The 25045-nt window shown below is 41.1% G+C and overlaps 1 protein-coding gene across 2 annotated transcripts; it reads right to left on the bottom strand.

Annotated features, from left to right (window-relative positions):
• Positions 1–1329: 1329 nt before the first annotated feature.
• LOC145437210 (uncharacterized) lies at positions 1330–10248 on the bottom strand. 2 transcript variants are annotated; one of them, XM_080314402.1, is made up of 5 exons: positions 9739–10248; positions 8990–9145; positions 4463–4537; positions 2439–2509; positions 1330–1829 (listed from the first exon to the last, which is right to left on the bottom strand). In XM_080314402.1, exons 1-5 carry the CDS (start codon positions 10126–10128, stop codon positions 1625–1627), a joined length of 897 nt encoding a protein of 298 aa, XP_080170528.1. In that variant the 5' UTR covers positions 10129–10248; the 3' UTR covers positions 1330–1624. The 2 variants fall into 2 exon arrangements, with proteins under 2 accessions (XP_080170528.1, XP_080170529.1); XM_080314403.1 differs by lacking the exon at positions 4463–4537 and having other exon boundaries at positions 9739–10246.
• Positions 10249–25045: the final 14797 nt, after the last annotated feature.

Here is a 25045-nt window from a genome sequence, read left to right as displayed (position 1 = left end):
TACTAAAAACGCTCATATGTAAAAAACCTACGATGACAGGGCCGCCGGCCCGGGCCGCCCGGTGATTTCATATACTATCCTACCATTCCTAAGTAGGTTTGAAATCTATAATTTCAACCGGTATGCGAAGCAATACTGAGTAAATGGAAAAATGCTTGTATTACCGTTGTTTTCGAAAAAATGTGTTTGTACAATACAGCCACTATGATCCGTAACATAACATACTATGTATGAGGTTGATAATAAAGCGTTCTTGTGAAAAACAAAGGTATTGATTTGGAGGTGACATTTTGGCATTATTCTACTGGTCTGGCTCGCAAGCGATCAAAAGGTTTTAAGTTGAGTTTGACACCCCTGTACTAAAAGGTTATAGTGTGTGAACGCGAACCTCTTGATAATCGAGGTTCGCATGCCGAATACGAACATACACCAACCCTATGTTATTGTAGAGTCCGAAACAAAGGTGGCCTGGAGATCATATCCAGATTACGCATAAATCGCCTCTATGGTCAAATATATCGCACGTTTCAGCGGCAGTCTTAACATATTTTGTGAATACAGAGGCGACGCCTCCAACGATGACTATATGAACCCTAGTCATCTATGAGATTCGATGGTATTTTTCTGCTCTGACCTTTACCAATTTGCTGTGGCTGACACGCTGACTAGACTAAATTGAATAGTATTTCTTGTGCTCTAATGTTAGTATTGACTATGACGTCACACCATATAGCACGGCATTTGGTTGGCAGGTCGGGATGGCGGGCCAAGACATTGCAGAGCGTGCGTGTCCCACCTAAGTCAGGGCGTAAAAGGGAAGTCTACTTAAATTTATTTTAAGCCCGTGTCCTATACCATGAAAATCCGGTCCTAGATAACATATTTTGTCCGTGGCGCACAAGGCCGGAAACGACGACACACGCACCACCTAAAACTCATGATTTTAATAATAGGAAGGCCTTGAATGCTCCACTGGACTAAAATTACACTTGTGAACCACAGCATAATTTCTGAAATTTCGATTCTTCATTTTCAATCATCTCTACCTCTGCTCTGTAACCCTTGCCAATTCTTCATCTGCTGCAATTCTGTAATTTGACTTCTCCATGTATTGCATAGGAATAACAATTTGAATGTATTACTGAAATTTTAAAAATTTTCTTCAATCTCGCCATTTTCCTTTGGGGGCAGGTTGCTTCCCGGATTATGTGTGTATTTACCAGTTCTACTGTGAATAAAGAATATAATACTTAACGGCCTATATCAACCACCATCGCACACAGAACCCGTGGTTTTTATCACCTGCTATACAATCAACCGATGGCATAATTTTCTTGGAAGTGCTGTATTTCTATCAAGTTCATCATTGCAATAATGAAAACGAAAGCACACTTCTCCATTACAATATAGGTTAAAATATTCAATCGAATAAACATGGTACCGCATCACCTTTATACTAAGTGCCTTGCCACAAGTAGGCTAGCATAATAGTTGCATTCTCACACAAATACGCAAACGGAACATTGCATGAACGGCCGGAATTGTAGAAACTGCTCACTTGTTTAGAAATATCATTATAAAGCACTGAGCTATGCGTCAAATCATGGCATTCAATTTCATCACGTTACACGCAATGGTCAGCCTCAAATTTATCCGTCGTTTTCCTGTTCCAGGCGAACAACCAGTAACCAACGCCGGATCCAAGCGATACCGCAACCGCCAAGTAGACATTAAACGTCATGTAAACGAGCATGAGAAGCATCCCAAGTGTTGTCTGAACCACTTGCAAAATGCTCAGAAGAATGTGCCTGCCGTTGAACATTCTCTGCCTGTGAAAGTAGACATGTAATCGACAAATTGAAGTCACCTACATAGGTAGATAAGATTTGATGAGGGAATCGCTTGGCATCGCAGCTACCCTGGCACCGTTTGGTCCAGCAGGCTGTGATAGGGCTGTGGAGTCAGTTAACTTTGCCACCAGCTCCAGCTCGCACGCGTGTTATTGTCGTCACACAACTCCGACTCCAGCAGTCTGCTAAATACTTACAATCTTAGTATCTATCATTATCTAGTGAAATAAACTAATTTTTTGAATGTAAAAACATTGTGCTCGCAGACAGAAATTAAGTTTCTGAAAGTTCACCTACGTGCTTAACTTACTAACTTCTGCCATTGCAACGGCACTTTGTAGTAAAATTTGAGTAAACATGGTTCGATTTTACAATTTGAAGTAAGATTCGGAGTCAAAGCATTTTGATTAACTATGACACCGACAACGACCAGAATGTGTTTTCCCAACTCAGACTCCAAAGGGTGATACAATATTTTTGTACCTCCGACTTTATCTGGAGAAAATTAACAAAACTCCACAGCTCTGATGTTAACATCGCTGCCAGTATAGCCTATATGCATGGCGAACAAACAGATGTGTTGCTTACAGACATGACTTTTTTGATTTTTCCCCTAACTCCGTGTCACCATTCGATTTGTATTTCTTTTCTCCTTTGCCCTGTTATAAGAAAATGAATAACGTGTGAAGTGTGAAAGGTGCTTTTGATCACAACATGAACGCATGAATGGCACATCGGATCAGACTGTAACAAAAAACAATATAGTTTTCAACGCATTTGACTATGTCACTACAAAAATCTAGAATAAAACGTGCGGTCTGTATATTTCTGTAAAAGTATGCCATGCAATTAGTCCTAAATTTCGGAGCCCTATAACATATAACAGTCGGTTCAAAATTTGAGTGCTGCATACGTTTTATTACAATATCCTTAAGGATTCACAATGCACATGATCTCAATAAAATACAAAATGCACAATACACAATGCACAATACACAATACACAATACAATGCAATGCACAATACAATGCACAATACAATGCACAATACACAATGCACATGATCTCAATAAAATACAAAAATATTTCCTTGACATCCCTAAGAAGGTGGATACGCTAAACGCCCTTATACTTAGAGCCCAACCGATTATCGGTTAGCCGATAATATCGGGTCGATATTAGACTTTGAAAGAATTATCAGTATCGGTCATGGGAGGTTAAAAATATCTGCAATTTTCGTGACGTCACAACATGATGGTATGAAGTCAGAAAACTATAATCCTCGACCGCTTGACTGGGAATATTGCTGTATTTCATGGAGCTTACACTGTCAAGGTGTTCAGTAGGGCTCTTCAAAAATGACTGTTTTTTCTCAAATCGTACTGGCTACTTGATAAAATTGTTAGGTTACCCAATTTAGGCCTACACACAAAATTTGATTCAATTCCAGACAGTAACCGCTTTGCTACAGGAGAAGAAAGTTTCTATTTGGTTGAATTCCAACCAGTGGAAGCGGAGTTATTACCGTCGAAAAAGTTGGATTTGAATAGAATAGTATTTACGGTGACCGAATCTTTGTTTATTTATTATAGTTGTGCTCACCGTAAATACTATTTTATTCAAATCAAAATTTTTCGACGACAACAACTCCGCTTCCACTGGTTGGAATTCAACCAGATTTGGTGAGGATCGTTTCTATAGACAGCCTTACACTTTTATTGGGGTTAACATAAAATTTTCAAATTTTTTATTATTTATTTTTATATAATATATATATATATAATTTTATATAATTTATTATATATATGAGATTTGGCAATTTGCTTCTGTTTGCGCTTGCGCGGTTCATGACAGTACGGAACGTCCCTCGTCCGTATACGCTCGTATAGGCCTAAATATACAATTTTACATTGTATATTGTAAATAAGCTATTCACTTTCTTCCCCAGCCCAAACAAATCATACTCCAGACATGACACGAATGTTCTTATCGGCCTATTGCGAAAGTATACTTATAGTAGGCCTATACGTATAAGTGGCTATTTAGAAAATTAATTTGGAACTTTGCGTTCAGGAATTTCGATTTTCAATACTTACAAAATTATACAATACATTTTCGTGACTAATGCGGAATGGTACCATAGCTACATTTCTACAACTTCGGAAAAGCCATGGTTTGGTCGGGATACAACTGTACAAGGGCTACATATATTGCCTCTCTACATGTATGAAATTTCGTTCCGGAAACAGTTGAAGCATGCACAAATATAATGTAGCATTGAAACTCTATCAATAAGAAAATAAGAAAATTTGCTTGCGTCCTTAGACTCAGAAACGGACCACGGGACCAGTGATCATCACTGATGATAACATCTATTGTTGTTACATTCTGCTACGAGCCACCTCGTCAGTCGCAAACATAAAACGTTCCGGGATATCGTCACAGCTAATGACCCTAATGAGGCAATGAATGCGGAAATATGTCTGACATGTTTCCGTTTAATCAAGCGATTCACCTCCATAGTGAAATTATACCGTCATTGTCTGATTTTCCACTCTAGCTGAGAACTATACATCGCAGACAATGGGGCTCACTGCGCGCTGCCTAACTTACAGTTAACAGATAATACTTTTCGTGGGTACCTCGTCTCCGGTAACCCATTACTACGGGTTCGGAATTGCTCCGAATCTGGAAGGAAACATTACTACAAAATAATTAGGACATCGAGAAAACCACTTGTTGTACTGAATCTGTTGTGCACTTGTACTTGTAAAATAATGTCAGTGTCATGTTCGCTATATAGGCCTATAGTTGCAGTAATGATTACCCTCTAATTTTGCATGAGCCTGTGCAAAACCACAAACTGCCTGCGCGGTCTTTTGTACAACTGTGAGCAAGACGAGTGTACATCCATTCAAGTCGCAAGAATCAAATTACACCATTTACATTACTTTTTACCAGACATATATGCTGCGATCATACCCAAAGGTATCGTCGGAAACGTTTCACGTTATCATTACATTCGCCACCTCCTATCATTGTGGAAATGGATTTTTTGCACTCGTTCATATAAAATAGACGGCGCGGATTTACGGCCGCGTATTTCATGAAACTTAGCTACAGAATTATCTTTGAAATAATAAAAAGTTTTCCGAATGTCTATACATAAATAGTAGACAATAATGGTATTTTCAAGAGTGGTCATTTTGTTGCTGTTTGTCACTAGCCTATACGTATACAGTTGATAGTTGCACAGGACAAATGACGGTTGTACGATAATAGAGCTAAATTTGAACTAGGAAATTGCGGGTCTGCGGGGATCCGTAACAGTCCAAAGGGGTCCGCGAAGACAGGAAAGTTGAGAACCTTTTATCTAGGGTGGCCGTATGTCCTATTTTAAGAGAATTTGTCCTGTTTTTTCAAGAAATCGAAAGTGTCCTCCGAGAACGCCCAAATGTCGTATTTTTGGGGGTTTAACATTCGTTTCTAGAAAAAGTGTTAAAACAGAAACGAAAACTGTGCTCCGAGTTATACAGAACGGCAGGGTGGGCCAATTAAAAACCGAAACATACGTTCGAACGGGTCTTTTGGGAGCAGTAGAGGGAAAATGACCAATAGAAATTCGCTCTTTGCCAAATGCACAACTATAGTTGAAATTGGATATTGATGCGCTTTGTCACTATAGTCTGTCCAGCGGCGATAAATTTTATTGTAGTATAGAAGGTTCCCGTTCAAACTGATCAAATAAAATCCGAATACGTGCCACTGAGAATCTGGTGTTGCATCAATATTTGACAAAGTAATTCAACGCCGAGCATGCGTTATGTGAGTAACGAATTGAACTACGAACCATCAAGTGACATTGGTCCACAATTCGGGAATACGAGTGTATCAAGCAGATAATATCAATTAATAGCCGAAATACATGATTAGAAACGCGAAGCGCGCATCCAATAATCAGTAAATCGTCTCAAACATCGAACATTATAGGGTACTGGCAGCGCATTGATTAGAACGCATCGCATGAATCGTTTGCTTATTATAACGGCTGATATCCTGCATTACGCGATCAAAGTTGGCGAAGTGTCGAATGCGCAGGAATGAATTGCAATTAACAGGCATACTTAGTACCACACTCCAATGTTGCACTCCAAACAAAAAGACTATAGAGCAGAGGTCTCAAACACGCGGCCCGCGGGCCGCATGCGGCCCGTCAGAGCATTTTGTGCGGCCCGCGACGACATTTTAGATTTTTAATAATTTGACAATATATACGTGTCACATATATATTTTCAGGTTATAAAATCAAAATTCCCTCTTAAATTGCTGCGAAAACCTGAAACAATTCATCAAACGTCACTATCACATCTATATTGCAAACGCTACCATGCAGGGGAAGATTCACTATTTCCTCACATTCCCAGTTCATAATAACAAAACCTGACCCTTAGACGATTCGTGACTGCAATGTGTGAGTTGGACTTGGACGCGACCTTTCTTAGAATTACTCAGACTCGGGCTAACTCGACATCAGAATGAAAACGACTCGAGTGGACTTGGAGTGACTCGGAATGCCGTGAATTTGTTAGAACCATGGACGCAACAAACTGATCGCGTATCAGGAGAATAGTAATAGATCGAAAGGTCGCAGCTTGGTATTTCGCTAACTAAGCAAGTAGTTAAGGCAACCATTGGCAATCTGTTCGTTACATCTTTGGTCGCTAAACCATATTATAAAGGCCACTTCACGGTACCGAGTACCAGAGGTGGTCAGTAACGAAGTACTTCTACTTTTTCGAGCTACTCAAGTAGTTTTCCTCTACTTCTGGTACTTACTCAAGTAGATTTGATTTTCACGACTTCTACTTCGGAATATTTTGTGATCTACTTACTTACTTTTCGCTATTTTCAGTTTGTCAAGTAGAAGTAGTTATATCTTCCAATCAGGAAGATAGCCTGAGGAATTTCGGGGCTGTTTTCACGGAGTATCAACATTTAATTTTCATAAAAGTTGAGTAAAGCCCAGAATTTTCGTCGCGCTTCGCGCGCAGTGGATACGGGGTTATTAGTGTGATTTCACGAAGATATAGATGATATAATTTAGGTAGCGGGCTGGCGTGGTTCCGTTCACACAGGGATATCTAGAACCAGATATCTAGATATTCTCGCGTTCACAGCACATTGTCGCCCTTCGCCCATATGAAATAATTCCTCACAGTATACATGGCTCATCATAACGTTTGAAACTGATGTTTCGCAATCTAGCATTTACTTGTCATATCGTAATCTAGCATGTCCATGGCGCGTCCTAACCTGGAAAAGTGGACTCTGACTTTTTTAAGCTTTACACCTGTTTTAGCATACTACCTTTGAAACTTTCTGGACTAAAGGCATGAAAAACGTGTTCCGCGTTTAGAAGTAGTATTCATGTTTCATTTTCAATTCCTAGTATCATATACTTTGAGTTATAATTAATATCAGTTCTTTTGTCTGAATAACATACATGTTGAAGTATAAAAGCAAGTGTAGTAATGCCTTTGATTTCCGGAAATAAAGCTACGCAATATGGGATTTTTACGGTCCACCATATTTTTATTAACGTTTACTAATCGCGCGAAGTGGTTACACCGTATCCTATACAACTTCTCCGTGTTGCTCTTCTACTAAACTACGGACCTTATAATATGGAGGATGTCGCAATACCATGTTATTTTTTAAACGTGCTGTTCGAGAAAACAGAGATAAGTATCGCAATTCCATATCAATCCTATCGTTTTCATCCCATGATGCGGACGTGCTTATGCTATCGAAAATTGGATGCATGCTGGTATATGCATCAATATGAATCAAGCTCGTCACCTTTCGCATAGCTTAATTTGCACCTTTTTATAATCCATGGGAACGAATTAGGATCGTTTTCACAACTACTTACTTACTTGAGTACTTTTAAAGTCAGTCAATTCTACTTCTACTTCAAGTCGTTTCATGGTGCTGATCTACTAAGTACTTCTACTCGTACTTGAGTAGATTTTTTCGTCGCTACTTCTACTTCTACTTGAGTAGCTTTCTTGACTACTTTGACCACCTCTGTCGAGTACCGTAGTGGTACGCTCCAACGATGTAACAACAATGGGCCGTTCGGCGTTCCGACATTTCAATCACTAAGACACATTCATTAATATATTTATATTATATTTATGTTTTTTTCTGCTCCTGTATTTGAAGATATTTGGCCATGAGATTAATAGCCTTCATATCAGAAGAAGCCTACACCCGAATCCTGGATTTGACTTACAATGCTCAGCCTAAAAATATTTTGATATCAGATCAGTCTCTATTAGCCTATCAATCTGCTAAATTCAAAATATTCATAGTAGCTGCAAAATTATAACCCGATAGCTTTTACGATAGCATCATACATTTGTCCGCCCATATGGTGTATATATCTTATAATTAATATATATCAAGTACAACAACAATTCTATTCAAATAGTTATAAATGTGATGATTCTTTTCGTGTCAGGCCTAAATTGATATAAGAGTAAATCACATTTGGACGATCTGTGTTTACTGTCGGTCTGCTGGATCGGCTCACTTTCAATAGGACGATTCATTCCCGCCCAATAAGGCCTCCTTGGAAAGATATAGAAGTGCTGCGGCCCGCGGCGTCGTCAAAACGGGAAAACTGGCCCGCGAGCACATTCAAGTTTGAGACCTCTGCTATAGAGCATGAATCGCCCACGAAATATTTTGAACACGGGAATGCAACGTTCATGGTTACAATTACGTTAAAATTTAGAGAAGAATAACGTGTACTTGGTCGTCTGACCGAGATAGTAAAATGTTGTTGGTGCTTCTCAGCCCACTCCGCGTCGTCAACGTGTCTAACGAGATCGTGCCGCTTCGTCTAATTACTGATTATATACTGTTTGGTTAGTGACCTAGATTTGTACGTCTAAATGGGTCATCAGTATGATCTGATAAGCATCAGTACGTTCTGCCAAACGGGTTTCTTTCACACCACAGATTTATTACTTTTCTTGTGCACGGCACAGGTTTTCAGTGCAAGCAGGCCGTGTCGACAGTGCGCAAGCGTGCAGGCTATAGGGAGCAGTGGTTGCGAGTCAACAAATTTCTTACCGATGGATTCAGGACATAGTCCCGCAAATTTCGTAAGCCTTCGTGGAGAATAGCTAATATGAACCATGCTATGCAAGCACCGGCGAGTTGACTTTGATTAGTTGTAGTCCATCCAACGAACAGGATGTGGCTGGGTAAGTTGTAGTTAAAATACATCTGAAAAACTCGAGTGTTATGGATGCAATGGGTAATATGAAGGCGAGGTCGTCATAACAGTGTTTGCCAGTAATGGTGCCAGTATTCGATAATAACAATAATCAGCAGCATTGTAATCAGAGCCTTGAACTCTTCAATTATACATTGTTGCCGTGGTATTTCATTGTCAGACACTTCCGCCATGTTGGAGAATAACCCCCGCAAGAAATCACACCTTACTTCTACGACACATTAGCGCTGTCAGTTTTCTTCGATAGACATATATTATGAGATTACATCGTAGTGTTCAATATTACCAGGCATGATAATTTTTGGCATTTCACAGATTTTATTTTGGCAGTTTTGACTAAAACATTGAAATCAGAAACGGGATTTTCTGTGAGCTATGGATTATAATTATACTACCATCATAGTGACCTACTGTATTAGAGGCGTCCGGCCTACTGCATATGCCTAAAAAGCGTGGTCCTGACCTAAATGAAATTTGTTCATTTGTTTCAGTTATATGTAACCCACTCATCAAATAATGATCCATTATGCAAACATATTCATGCTACATCTCTGTTTGAATACCAATGGTAACAAGTACTTACTGCTCCGTGACCCGCCATACCACCCATATCGTGTCCTTCGAGATTATCATGCGAATTACTATGATCCATCGTTCCATCGTCGGTAGCAGTATGATCGTGGTTGTGTTCATGATGAGTATTTGACATCGTGGGGTTTATGTGCATAGAGTGGTCATGCTCTCCAAGGTTCGTGTCATAGTCGTGGCCGGTTACCATGGTGCCATTTCCGACCATTGAATGATTTCCGTGATTTGTTACGCTCGGCATCGTCTCGTGTGATCCGTGGTCGTGCTGGTTCATGCCTGGGCCCATCGTCATGTTGGCTAAGATCATTGCCATCGCTGTGGTAGTGGCAGATGCATTTGTCATGCTATTCATGTTGTGGCCGGCGTGGCCAGGCATTGAATCCATGGCAGATGTTACTATGAGGCGCCCAGAATTAGACTATGAAGTTCGATGGTCTGGCACAGGCTCAAATTAGCTTAACTTCTGCAATGGAAAACACTAATTCCATGTGGTGATAAGCAGATTAAGCACATATATAAATGAGACATGTGTGCCGTTCCAGTATCGTGTGCGTACTCACTACTACATGAGTCAAAAGCAATGGCGAACGCCTGAAATTGCGGTCAGTAAAGTTGGGTTTAAAATACGATGGTACATTGTCAGGCCTGTTTATTTTTGGATATTGGGTTTTATTTTTGGAGATTCTCCAAAAATAAGATTTTAAAACATCCCAAAATAAGCTTTTTTTGGATGGTGTTTTTTCAAGTTTTTTAGTGAAATGAACGAGTCAGAGCAGCGTAAATACTGTTGAAACAACCAGGGAACTCACAAAAACACAAGAAACAGCATGTGTGTGCACAAGAAACAGCATGTGTGTGTAAAAGGGGGTCTCCGAAACGCTAAAAGTACTTCCATGTGGTGGATTGATCAGAGGCGTGGCGACAAGGGTTGAACAGGCGGCAGGGTATGAAATTATGCTAGTGCGGTGCGGGCTGCACCACTGGACCTTGTGGCGCACGCCGAATACCGCCAGCTCTACAAGAATCACTTCATCCACACGACAATGGGACTGGATGGCTACCTCAGACGGCAACTGAACTTGATCCAGGAGATGAAAAGTACCTGCCCCAAGTTTGTTGACACCAGTTAATTGTCAATTAGGAACGTGAGCACTTGCTTGGCTGGACACGGTACCAAACTACTCGAGGTTATCAACAAGAAAAGTCCGGCCTGTGCACCTTCGTCGCATTGGTAGATCAAACTGATCGTCCTCAATCGCATGGCCATAGAGTTAAGCACCACCGTCGCTAAGCTTCAGGGACTTGAGTTTCTGATCGTGAAGAAGCAGGAGGAGCTACATCGCCTGGTCGAACGCCTTCGAGCTCGGTGCTCAGCTGAGGACTGGGACAATGACACCCACAGCAAGGACGATTTTCTGGTCAGAGGGTGCTGAGCTCACAGAGGCACGCAACTTCGTGGAGGATCAGGAGTGTGCAGTCCTCGACCTCGAAGGCGATCGAGCAGGCGACCAGTCCTCGACGAAAAAGAGACACAGCCCACGTTCGATACAGCCGGGAGCCTTATTGCAAGGTTCATCGATGGCAAAAAGAAAATTAAAGTTGCCGACAATGAAAGGGTCCTGCCCTGTGAATATAACACCAAGTGGTGCAACTTCTTGGGCCGTAGGAGAGAGGACACAACAAACACTTCTTACTCTTTTTGATTCTAATAATATAAACAACAATGATATGCAGGCTACTTTATTTGCGGCTCCGTGAATTGATCCACAAACACCGAGGTCGGCTGTCGATCAAGTGGACATCCGAGTAACAACAGAATATCGAAGACCAATTCCAATCCATGTCTTTCCGATACAAAATGGACGTCACGTCCAAGCGCATTATTGACCAGCGCTTGTCAGGAGCAAAAGGCTTGAAAGATTGAAGAGTTTGAAGCCATACGGCAGTTCTTTGGGCCTCTATCGGCTCGATGTTTCCCACAACTGCGACGGTCGAAGCCGATTTCTCGAAAATCAAGTGGGAGAAGGGTATCTGAAGGGCGTTTGTCACTGATTTTGGAGGACATTCTCCAGATCAAAGACTTGGCGATGAAAGTGTTGGGAAGTTAGATCAAGATCACTGATGATGTCGATATGTTGGAGGACATAATGCATGATAATAACATACTTCCGGTGAAGTTTTCTAGTGGTATTAGGGATAAAAACACCTTCATTTCTTATTTTTGGAGATTCTCCAAAAATAAAATTTGAAAACATCCAAAACTAAGCTATTTTTGTTATTTTTGGAGAAATCCAAAAATAAACAGGCCTGTACATTGTCCAAAAATATATTTGTCTTGGTTTCGAACAGGGTTGTAATGACTCGAGTCATGACTCGACTCGAGTCAGACTCGAGTCACGATTTTCGGATGACTCGACTCGACTTGAGTCATTTTTTCAAAATACGGAAATGACTCGACTCGAGTCAATCTGTGTATTGACTCGACTTGGACTCGAGTCATTGCGCATGACTCGAAGCAAGTCATTGACTCGAGATTCAGACGGCGAAGACCGACATTTCATTGTAATTTCGAAGCCATCACACTATTGGGATTTCGTTTGTTGGTACTGGTCCTTGAAAATGCGACCTGAAACTGCTAAAAGTGAGGAAAATTGATATATTATAAATGCGAACCATTCAATATCACCAAACAGAGTTAGAAAAGTGGGTTTAGGAAGACTTTAACTGGAAACCGAGCAGTCAACACAATGACTTGGACTCGGACTCGAGTCATAATACCATGACTCGGACTCGATCCTCTGTTCGCTGACTTGGACTCGGACTTGACTCGGTGGGAATTGAAAATGACTCGACTTGACTCGAGTCAAAAATATAAAAGTGAGATTGACTTGTGACTCGGAGCCTTGTGACTTGGTTACAACCCTGGTCTCGAATATGCAGTTTGCTGTTTTGACATTTCACTGATTTACTCTACAATTTCGAAGACTGACTCACCAATTGAATATATAATTGAACAGTAGCCTATATTTATATTGAAATGAACCCGAATATTTTTCAGCTGACACTCTTCATGGGTAATCGTCATCAACTAGTAGAGAATAGGAAAGAACATTGTATATCAACAATCGCATCACAAAATATAACGTCACCAGCATGAAATTGCGAATAATCGGGCGAAGAGAGCGCTTAAGCTCAAGGGCACCCAAATGAAAGTCCGATTGAATATAGAGAGTGAGGCATAAGCGACCTAGTGAAGCATGTTCGTGATATCTTCTCGCTAACGCAAACGTAAGTCTCATAGGCCTGCGTATTATCGCCTATATACAGGCCTGTTTAATTTTGGATTTCTCCAAAAATAACAAAAATAGCTTAGTTTTGGATGTTTTCAAATTTTATTTTTGGAGAATCTCCAAAAATAAGAAAAGAAGGTGTTTTTATCCCTAATACCACTAGAAAACTTCACCGGAAGTATGTTATTATCATGCATTATGTCCTCCAACATATCGACATCATCAGTGATCTTGATCTAACTTCCCAACACTTTCATCGCTAAGTCTTTGATCTGGAGAATGTCCTCCAAAATCAGTGACAAACGCCCTTCAGATACCCTTCTCCCACTTGATTTTCGAGAAATCGGCTTCGACCGTCGCAGTTGTGGGAAACATCGAGCCGATAGAGGCCCAAAGAACTGCCGTATGGCTTCAAACTCTTCAATCTTTCAAGCCTTTTGCTCCTGACAAGCGCTGGTCAATAATGCGCTTGGACGTGACGTCCATTTTGTATCGGAAAGACATGGATTGGAATTGGTCTTCGATATTCTGTTGTTACTCGGATGTCCACTTGATCGACAGCCGACCTCGGTGTTTGTGGATCAATTCACGGAGCCGCAAATAAAGTAGCCTGCATATCATTGTTGTTTATATTATTAGAATCAAAAAGAGTAAGAAGTGTTTGTTGTGTCCTCTCTCCTACGGCCCAAGAAGTTGCACCACTTGGTGTTATATTCACAGGGCAGGACCCTTTCATTGTCGGCAACTTTAATTTTCTTTTTGCCATCGATGAACCTTGCAATAAGGCTCCCGGCTGTATCGAACGTGGGCTGTGTCTCTTTTTCGTCGAGGACTGGTCGCCTGCTCGATCGCCTTCGAGGTCGAGGACTGCACACTCCTGATCCTCCACGAAGTTGCGTGCCTCTGTGAGCTCAGCACCCTCTGACCAGAAAATCGTCCTTGCTGTGGGTGTCATTGTCCCAGTCCTCAGCTGAGCACCGAGCTCGAAGGCGTTCGACCAGGCGATGTAGCTCCTCCTGCTTCTGCACGATCAGAAACTCAAGTCCCTGAAGCTTAGCGACGGTGGTGCTCAACTCTATGGCCATGCGATTGAGGACGATCAGTTTGATCTACCAATGCGACGAAGGTGCACAGGCCGGACTTTTCTTGTTGATAACCTCGAGTAGTTTGGTACCGTGTCCAGTCAAGCAAGTGCTCACGTTCCTAATTGACAATTAACTGGTGTCAACAAACTTGGGGCAGGTACTTTTCATCTCCTGGATCAAGTTCAGTTGCCGTCTGAGGTAGCCATCCAGTCCCATTGTCGTGTGGATGAAGTGATTCTTGTAGAGCTGGCGGTATTCGGCGTGCGCCACAAGGTCCAGTGGTGCAGCCCGCACCGCACTAGCATAATTTCATACCCTGCCGCCTGTTCAACCCTTGTCGCCACGCCTCTGATCAATCCACCACATGGAAGTACTTTTAGCGTTTCGGAGACCCCCTTTTACACACACATGCTGTTTCTTGTGCACACACATGCTGTTTCTTGTGTTTTTGTGAGTTCCCTGGTTGTTTCAACAGTATTTACGCTGCTCTGACTCGTTCATTTCACTAAAATACTTGAAGAAACACCATCCAAAAAAAGCTTATTTTGGGATGTTTTAAAATCTTATTTTTGGAGAATCTCCAAAAATAAAACCCAATATCCAAAAATAAACAGGCCTGCCTATATATAATGAGGTAGCGGTCCATTATCACATCCATGATTTTTCGCAATGTAGAAGTTGTAGATGACACATTGCTCTTACATTACATGTACTGATACGCAGGGTTGTAATGACTCGAGTCATGACTCGACTCGAGTCACGATTTTCGGATGACTCGACTCGACTCGAGTCATTTTCTCAAAATACGGAAATGACTCGACTCGAGTCAATCTGTGTATTGACTCGACTTGGACTCGAGTCATTGCGCATGACTCGAAGCAAGTCATTGACTCGAGATTCAGACGGCGAAGACCGACATTTCATTGTAATTTCGAAGTCATCACACTATTGGGATTCCGTTTGTTGGTACTGGTCCTTGAAAATGCGACCTGAAACTGCTAAAAGTGAGGAAAATTGATATGTTATAAATGCGAACCATTCAATATCACCAAACAGAGTTAGAAAAGTGGGTTTAGGAAGACTTTAACTGGAAACCGAGCAGTCAACACAATGACTTGGACTCGGACTCGAGTCATAATACCATGACTCGGACTCGATCCTCTGTTCGCTGATTCGGACTCGGACTTGACTCGGTGGGAATTGAAAATGACTCGACTTGACTCGAGTCAAAAATACAAAAGTGAGATTGACTTGTGACTCGGATCCTTGTGACTTGGTTACAACCCTGCTGATACGTTATATGCTTGGATTTAGATTGCGAGAAAATGAGTGCTTTTTGCAATTGACCATATGCAAATATCGTAAAACGTTCACAGGTCATCCTGAATACAACGTAATTTCTTCCACATTTCTACGCACGCTAACATAGTGACTCACTTTCTCGAGAAGCGTAGCCAACAATTGCAATTTGACCAATGCCAGGAATAACCGCGTGATGTCAATATTGATATCATTCGTGGCATCGGGATCTAATCAGTAGCCATGATGACCTGGTAAATCTAAAGTCGCGTCGTCACCCAATCATTCCTTGGTAAGACTATTGATTGGACAACAGGTACAGTAGTTTGTCTTTATTGTATTGTATCGCACAGCATACGAATTCGACAAAATGACCTCAGTTGCATTTTATAGACAAAGAATTATGATTTATAATCGAGATACGTGGCTTCTGCAGCACCATATGCCGAGGCATGTTCCAAGTCAGCGTCATGATAGATAGGTGAGCCTTATAGTTACGTTCACACGTTCCCATTTTATAGTCGTTTAACAAGTTCTTATCGATACTTGAAAATGTACTTTATAACTTTTTTCAACATGTCAGATAGGGCTACTCGCGGATTTTTACCTGAAAGATTCAAATGTCGCAACAACCCAGATCTCAACACCTTGAAAACTGACGGTAACAAATTGCTCGCAAGTCACACTGCCTTCGTGTTGAAACAAGCACTGACTTTACGTGACTATAGCAACGAGTGTAATGTCTACAGTAGGGCTCTTCAAAAATGGCTTTTTTTCTCAAATCGTACTGGCTACTTGATAAAATTGTTAGGTTACCTAATTTAAGCCTACACACAAAATTTGGTTCAATTCCAGCCAGTAACCGCTTTGCTACAGGAGAAGAAAGTTTCTATTTATTATGTAAAAATAAATAATATAAAATTTGAAAATTTTCTGTTTACCCCATGAAAGTGTTAGGCTGTCTATAAAAACGATGCTCACCAAATTTGGTTCGATTCCAACAAGTGGAAGCGGAGTTATTGCCGTCGAAAAATTTGGATTTGAATAAAATAGTATTTACAGTGAACGATTCTTTGTTTATTTATTATAGTTGTGCTCACCGTAAATACTATTTTATTCAAATCAAAATTTTTCGACGGCAATAACTCAGCTTCCACTGGTTGGAATTGAACCAAATTTGGTGAGGATCGTTTCTATAGACAGCCTAACACTTTCATGGGGTGAACAGAAAATATTCAAATTTTTTATTATTTATTTTTATATAATAAATAGAAACTTTCTTCTCCTGTAGCAAAGCGGTTACTGGCTGGAATTGAACCAAATTTTGTGTGTAGGCTTAAATTTGGTAACCTAACAATTTTATCAAGTAGCCAGTACGATTTGAGAAAAAAAGTCATTTTTGAAGAGCCCTAGTCTACAGTCATCTCCCGGTTAAGTACGCAACTTGATCCTGAGTAGTTAGTGCGACCTTATATGCAGGGCCGTAACAGCACTTCGTCAGCCCCCCCCCCAAAACGTTCATCTTGGGCCCCCATATGGTGATAAATCGGACTTCTGAAGGGTTTCGCCCCCCAGACCCCCTATGGCTGCCCGCTCTTTGCCGCTATTTGTCATCAACATTGGGTTTCCGTTTAGTGGGACATTCTCGCCTAGACGCGAGAAGCGCGAACAATTTCAAGAATTCATGATTGAATCGGTCAGTATCATCGGGAATCACATATATATTGCTATCAATTTTTACGCCCTCTCTGCTCACGTAATTATATTTACCGGTAGAGCTGAGTGAGATTTATTTGAAAAAGGTAGGAGCCCCCAGTAATAATTAAACATCTTCGGGCGTATACCTGTTGGCAGGAACGAAGCAGCACTTGGTCGGGGCCCCTAAAAACTTGGGTCTTGGGCTCCCGTAGGGGAATAAACCGAGCCCCTCCCCATCATGTTGTTCGCTTTTGCCACGGAATCAGCTGTACTGTTTAGTGACCCAACGCTAAGCGCGAAGATTTTCGATAATTCATGATAAAATCGGTCAATAAGACCGGGAATTGCATATATATTGCTAACACGTTATCAGATTTACCGGTAGAGCTGAGTGAGGTGTCTTGGAAACTGTAGGACCCGTGAATAATAATTAAACATGTTCGGGTGGGTGGACCCGTTGGTATGACTTCGTTACATGATGTTGTTTCGTGACCTCCTGATGTCTGCTATATAAAAAATATAGAATCGGCCAAACATACTAAACTTAAAGACGCACACGATTTCAAATTGGTATTTCTTTACTGGCGTATAATTTTTCCCTGCGGGATGGAATTCGTCTTCTGAGGTCCAGATTGCCAGGACAGGGAACATTCGGCGCCAGTCATCACGGCGCCTATGGACAATTAAACCTATATGTATATTGTCTATATAACGAAGTTTTCGGTCAGTGTAAGGGCAGTCCTTTTCGGCCAAGGTTTTCGCGCTGCCGATCGTTCTGGCACACTTCTTGGAGTCGCATGTCATATGTCCTAAATCGTTATATGTCTTGGTGCGTCGTGTCGTGGTATTGGCCAACGCCGATATGTCCATTTTTATAAATCGTGCGTGTTTTTTTTTCTTGGGGGATGATTACCAAATATTCAAGATATTTGCCACCTTGAAATACCGTCTAGCGCGAAAATTTTTTGATAAGTTGCATAAATTTTCAAAAAATACTCCATAATTTATGCTAATTCCCAAAACAATTTTGGGCCCCCTTCGAGCTCGCCCCCCCCCCCAATTGGGGGGTTTGGGGTGCGGCAGTTACGGTCCTGCTTATACGGTAGCGCGTACTTAACGCCACCTAAGGTAGGCCTACCCAATGCACAAATTTTGCATTTATTACGTCATTCACGATGCGCTGCCCACGTGCGGTTTTGTAGGCTACGTCATTCTCTTCTGCTAGTGTACAGTGAAGCACCAGTAATTTGTTGGGTACAATTTTCTCGTTCGCATTAATGTCAGACAAAGGTAAGCGTTTAAGTGAATCCCAAAGATTGGAAGTAATCGCCAAGTTGCATATGCTGTCTGCTCCGGGTAAAAGGAGTCTCGCAAGAGAGTATGGTGAACCTGCTATCCGAAAGATTTTGAAAAACCGGAAAGTGTTTCGAAAGCGCTCTGCTTTGATGTCTGAGGAACCAAAGACAAAAAAGTTTCGAGCATCCGTTGGTTGGTCTCCTGAGCAGGAAGATATTCTACATCTTTGGATTGATAGCATGCGACTTGCAAGTCTTCCCACTCTCCCTCACTAGTCATATGCAAAAGCAAAACAAACAGCCCAATAATTATCGATATCAGAAGATTATTTTCATGCGTCGTGGCAGTGGCTTAGCCGATTCAGAGCACGTCAAGGGTTGCAGAAAGTTCTTCATGGTGAAGGAGCTGAAGCGGACAAGGAAGACCCAAAGCTTTTGGCTGCATTGAATGATTTACATGCTATAATTGCACGGTATGATTCTGAAAATGTGTATGACATGGTTGAAACCAATGTTCCCTCTAAGCTGCGCACGTGCGCAAATGCATGCGCAGTGCTGAGACGGTCTCTGCGCACAGAAAATCCAAGTTGCGCACAAAAAATCCGAAATGATGACCTATTTTTAGTCGCTACGCACTGTTGTCCACGGGTCTGCGCAGTGAGTTGGTGAGTGTGCGCAGACTGGTTAATTAAAAATTAGAGTGAACATTGGTTGAAACAGGTTTGTTTTTTCGTCTCCCACCTACATATAAATATACCTTGCTTATGCCATTCGAATATCTCAGCAGCATCTGAGGGAAGAATAAAACTAAAGACCGTGTGTCTCTGGTTGTTTGTGCAAATGTTACAGGAACACACAAAGTTACATGCACAATTGCACATTGATTGGGAAACCTAAATGCAACAATTGTGCAGTGCAATGTGCAGTGCACCTGTCGAAAACAGCATCGATTTTCATGGCTTTGAACAACTTTACAACAAAGTGCTTGAAGTTCAGGATCAGTTGCTGTGTCCTGCCTTACAAGATCAAGCAGGAGATGCGTACGATAATCTCAAAAGCGCCTTTGAATGCTTTCAGCGAAAACCCAGACAGGTGACGTGGGAAGTCAAGCAGAAAAATGCAAAATATGCATCAGATGACTTTGCACGACATGTTTAAGCAGCTACCTCATCATCATCATCATCATTGGTTTATTAGCAATTTTATCAGTTCAATACACCACAAAAAATGCGATACAATGAATAGACAGGAAGATGTTAAGTTGATGTTCAACTTTCTATGACATCCAGTTAATTGTGCTTACTATTTCTAATGAATGAATTGTTGAAAAAGTAGAACCCAGGAATTGTATCGGGGATGCGAACTTAAACGGGTGCGTACTTAACCAGGAGCTAACTGTATTTCAAAACGGTAGCAGCCAAATCCCACCGTCCAAGACATATGCTTCAGTAAGAACGTCGGAATTCCTAGTCCACATAATTCAGTTTATTGTTTTCTAAAAATTAATGAATTTTCCTGAGCAATTCCACTTAACTTTATAGTGAGTAGCTACAATGAACTCGAATCACACGTGCAATATGCTGACATCCAAGTCATGTAAATACACGCTAATAATTATTATATTGTGCATGACACACATTAAATATTCTATAATAGAAGTCGGGTGGTGTTGGTTGATTCGTAACAAGAACTAAGCGTCTCGCATTTATTGGATCATTAGCATTGGTCAATTTATTCGCCGCACCCTTCTGTTTGGGAAATGACTATCAATCTTGAACTTTTCAATCGAAAATAGGCTATACTTTCAATCGTAAAGCGCAGGGATATCTATCCTGGAATGAACGAAAGTCGCATATGCTGCTGTCTGCATAATTCTTTCGACTATCTAACATGCGACGATTCGGGTATTCTAGGATTCATAGCGCGCATACTTCACGGAACAGACAAATCTCTCTCTATATATAGGAAATTTTCGACAAGAGAATACACCTGCACAGCTCTCGCTTCAAAACAGATAACATAGAAAAGGTAAATGAACTCAGAGTTACGTATTTAAGGTAATGGTCACGGTCAGCTTGCTACTGGCAACGGATCGACGATTTGTATCAAATTGCAAATCCGAGTGTACACTGTACACTGTAAAGAGAGGCGTCCGCTTTGGGGGTGCACTAAGGATGGAAAGATCGCAGAATACAGGAAAAGGCTCTGGCATGATTACTGCTCATTTTTATTATTTTACTGCGAAATTTGGTTTTCATAAATTGTTTTGACGATCACAAGTACGATAATCACGAGACAGATGACATTTTATTGAAAGATTCTTTTGAGTCGTCACTTAACACGATCAGTTGTTTACAGATTCATATAGGCGTCGGAAAGACGCGGTGCGTCAATATTTCTTTCAATCAGGGTAAATAGATTTACATATTTTCTATCCGAATCCTGTTTCATTCTACTTTACACTTAAAAAAATATTCCCAGTACTAACACCGAGCCGAGTATCAATTGTAACGATTCAAGTGTAATCTGATTTTTCGAGTAGCGAATTTTTACGATTTTAGTAGTCAGTACCGACCAAGAGTTACTTTTGTCGTCGAGAATCATAGTTTCGACACTTTCTTCCCGTCGTGGGAGCCTAGAAACCTCGTTTGGAAGTATCATAGCATTCACAATATCCCAGTTTTGCATAAATCAATAATGAAAATAATACCTCTAGTAAGTCATACAAATTCTAATCAATGCTTATCTCCGTGTATAGCAGTAGTTCTCAACCTTTTTGTCTTCGCGGACCCCTTTCGGATCGTCACGGACCCCGCGGACCCCCACGAAGTTTTAGTTAAAGTCTAGCTCAATTATCGTGCAATCATTATCTGTCTTATGTATATGACAACTGTTGGCTTAGTCATAAACAGCAAGACTATGACCTTTCTGGAAAATAAGATGATACTATTTCATGTAAAAATTGGGTTGACTTCTATTATTTCAAAGCGAATTCTGCAACTGCATTTCTTGAAAATACGTGGCCGTGTCCTGAGCATCCGCACCTTCGTTTTGATATGATCGAGTGCCCAGTGCCATTCCACAAATATAGGTGGTGGTGAATGTAATAATAACGCGTAGCGCTTCCGAAGGGACATTTGGGTATGATCGCAACAAATACGGCACCAAAATTGACAAACAATTATTGTAATTAACATATAACGTCGAGCCTGATGATTTCTATCCAGCAACTTATGTTGAAGTTATTATGGAAAAATGGTTGTGCAGATCACAAGAGAAAATGAATTTTTGTAAACATTTCAAAGTCACCGTGATTGACCTTACTCATCCAAAATTTTTCCACAATTCCGAACAAAACATCTCTTGACAGCAAAATGTTTGTATCAGGTGGTTATTGGCCATTTAGCAATTGAAATGAGTCTGCACAGTAGGATATTTCATATCGGATGGCCATTCTGTTGATGTGAGCTCAGGAGTTTTATTAGCTAGCAATAAAGCTAAACTGCCTCGTAATTTTCCGAATTAAAAATACAATTTTGGTTATGTAATATTTTGAGGCTTCGCGGACCCTCAAAATGCTTCGCGGACCCCCGGTTGAGAACCACTGGTGTAGATCCTGTCAAATTTACCTTGTCACGGATTGCGCATGATTCCTGGACACAGCCCACTGAATAACTGAGTGTTTCTACTCCGGTTTATTGACTCTGTGTAGTTCTGCAGCTAACAATCATCTCTTACGGTGTACGCACAATAGGGCTCTTCAAAAATGACCCCTTTTTCTCAAATCGTCATGGCTACTTGATAGAATTGTTAGGTTACCCAATTTAAGCCTACACACCAAATTTGGTTCAATTCCAACCAGTAGCCGCATTGCTACAGGAGAAGAAAGTTTCTATTTATTATCTAAAAATAAATAACAAAAATTCTGTTCACCCCATGAAAGTGTTAGGTTGTCTATAGAAACGATGTTCACCAAATTTGGTTCAATTCCAACCAGCGGAAGTGGAGGTATTGCCGTCGAGAAATTTGGAATTGAATAAAATAGAATTTAAGGTGGTACCCACTGTAATAAATAAAGAATTGGGCACCGTAAATACTATTTTATTCATAATCCAAATTTTTCGACGGCAATAACTCCGCTTCCACTGGTTGAAATTGAACCAAATTTGGTGAACATCGTTTCTATAGACAACCTAACACTGTCATGGGGTGAACAAAAAATTTTCAAATTTTTTGTTATTTATTTTTACATAATAAATAGAAACTTTATTTTCCTGTAGCAATGCGGCTACGGGTTGGAATTGAACCGAATTTGGTGTGTAGGCTTAAATTAGGTAACCTAACAATTTTATCAAGTAGCCAGTACGATTTGAGAAAAAAAGTCGTTTTTGGAGAGCCCTAACGGACAATCGCACATGTCGTACATCTACAATATTGCCAATGTATGAGGGGTAATGAAGATTACCTGTCACTCTGTCCTCATTATGACATCGACGTAATGGCCCTATTCTTCTCTGTCTGAAACGATGCCATTGTCAAAGTTTACGATTCGTGAAGGCCTCGAGCTATAATACATGCGCATTGCGCAATCAAAAACTGGCACTACAGCGACGGATTTATCAGACTGTGATCGTAAGAAGAGGCCTCTTGAAACACAAAATTGAATCAGCTGTCAAGTCGATTTCACTTTCACCAGATCTGGAGTATGACGATCGGCATGATGTCCAGTACATTTCATAGACCGAAAAGCCACATAGCACACGCTTCAATTTCCAATCCGTAATTTCGCATCGATATTACATTACAACGCGTTGTACACTTATATCAAATGCAGGAGGTTCACGAATACGAAGAAGATATACGACCTAGTTTTAGAGTCCTGAATTCCTACTCGCTAGTCTACGCTCGCATTTATGAAATCTTCTCAAGCGTGCAATGCTTCGCCTTGTGCTTGCAAAACAGTCGCGTCGATCGTGTATCTCTAATCTCGTATGTATCATATTCGCAATTGCATAAAATGCAGTCACTAGTGGGCGACCCCAACCCACCTTCTTGGTCAGTACAATGACTGTTGACTCAATTAACCATATACCAGGGGTCGGCAAACCCCGGCACCCGTGCCATTTGTGGCATGCACGCGAGATGATTTGTCATGGCACGCCAAATGATTTAACGCAAACGACATATTGAGACCATGTTTTTGCAAAAAGTGAAACAGAAGTTTTCTAAATGTACAAAGCCTGTAGGCGATCCAAACTGATTTCGGAAATCAACATAGAATACAGTCTTTTAGGGCAGATTATACTTATCTTGAAATTTTTATCCGCGCTTCGCGCCATTTTTGGGAACCTCATGTCTTAATTATAATGTGGAAACCCCCAATAAATAACTAAATAAATATATACGTATATATAAAATGTTTTTAAAAACTATGCATAGTGTGCAGAAAGAGTCAACCGTAGCAGCAGTAATGAGAAAACGTCAACCGAATATCGTATGCAACCGTTTGGATGCTTTACTCTAGGAGTGTTATTCACTGTGCAGCCTACGGGAGTGCAGCTTATGAACCGGCATTACCGCGCTGGGCATTTTCACGCTATAGAAGACACGGCCTAGACATAAAGTTTCGGACAACATGCGACCATGCGACTCCCATGCGGTGTATGCATTGCCAAAATGATTGGCGGCGATAAAACCTTGAAACGAAATGACCGCCGCATGCAGGCCGAAACGTTCGACATTGATATGTCCACTGTCAAGGCGCCGAAGTGACCAGCGCCCAATAGTCCTGCGCCCGTAGCTTGGGCCTCACATATCAAATGAGACCTGCCGAGGAAAATAATGAGCCCCGTGTTGAAATCGTTTTCGTATCTCGGAAGGAGGGTCTGGTGTGCAAGCGATTCCATTATATCTGTATCAACGACAATCTTCCGCTTTACCACGACCTTTGCAGACAAATCTAGTGTCAGACCGACCTTAACGTCACACCAAACCGATTTGAATGATACAGGGGTGGGAACATTTTTCATCATCATCAGACCATATCATCGTAACAACGCTGAGTGGCCTGACACTTATTGGATATGTTACCGAACACATTGGACTTGGAAACGACCCAATCAACCACAGAAGATCGATTATTGCGCCATTGCGCGACTAAAAATAAATTATGTAAATGGTGTAGCTGCACATAATACACCTACAAACTATATCCAAGCGATCGCGACTCGTAAATGTATTACGCTTATTCCTGACGCGTTACTGTTCGAATATTAACATTCTGATACATTCGTACCGCTCTGACTTGCACGCTCAAAAGGTGCCAGTCAGAGAGCATGTTCATATTATTGTTGTTGTAATTACAGATTGAGTGTAGCTGTACTTGTCTCGCGTTCTCAGTATGGAAATGAGAGTTACGTAGTTAGTTAACTACTCAGTAGGATACGAGTTCCTACATTGGTGACCCCGAACTACCTGGAAGACTCCAGAAGACCGCAAGTATTGTGCACAGCCAGGATTATACTGACGCTTTCCAACATGGATACCGCCGCTATGCAAGGATTGACCGACGCACTGAAGAAACTCGTCATCCCTTCGTCAGCTAATGCGGTAAGCGTTAAACTTCCGTCACTCTG

This window comes from Botryllus schlosseri, chromosome 4 (genome assembly GCF_051294905.1).
Source record: "Botryllus schlosseri isolate E-star chromosome 4, Bs_hap1, whole genome shotgun sequence".
Lineage (NCBI taxonomy): Eukaryota > Metazoa > Chordata > Ascidiacea > Stolidobranchia > Styelidae > Botryllus > Botryllus schlosseri.
Note: the sequence above shows the minus strand (reverse complement) of the source record. Positions and strands in the feature narration are given on the sequence as shown.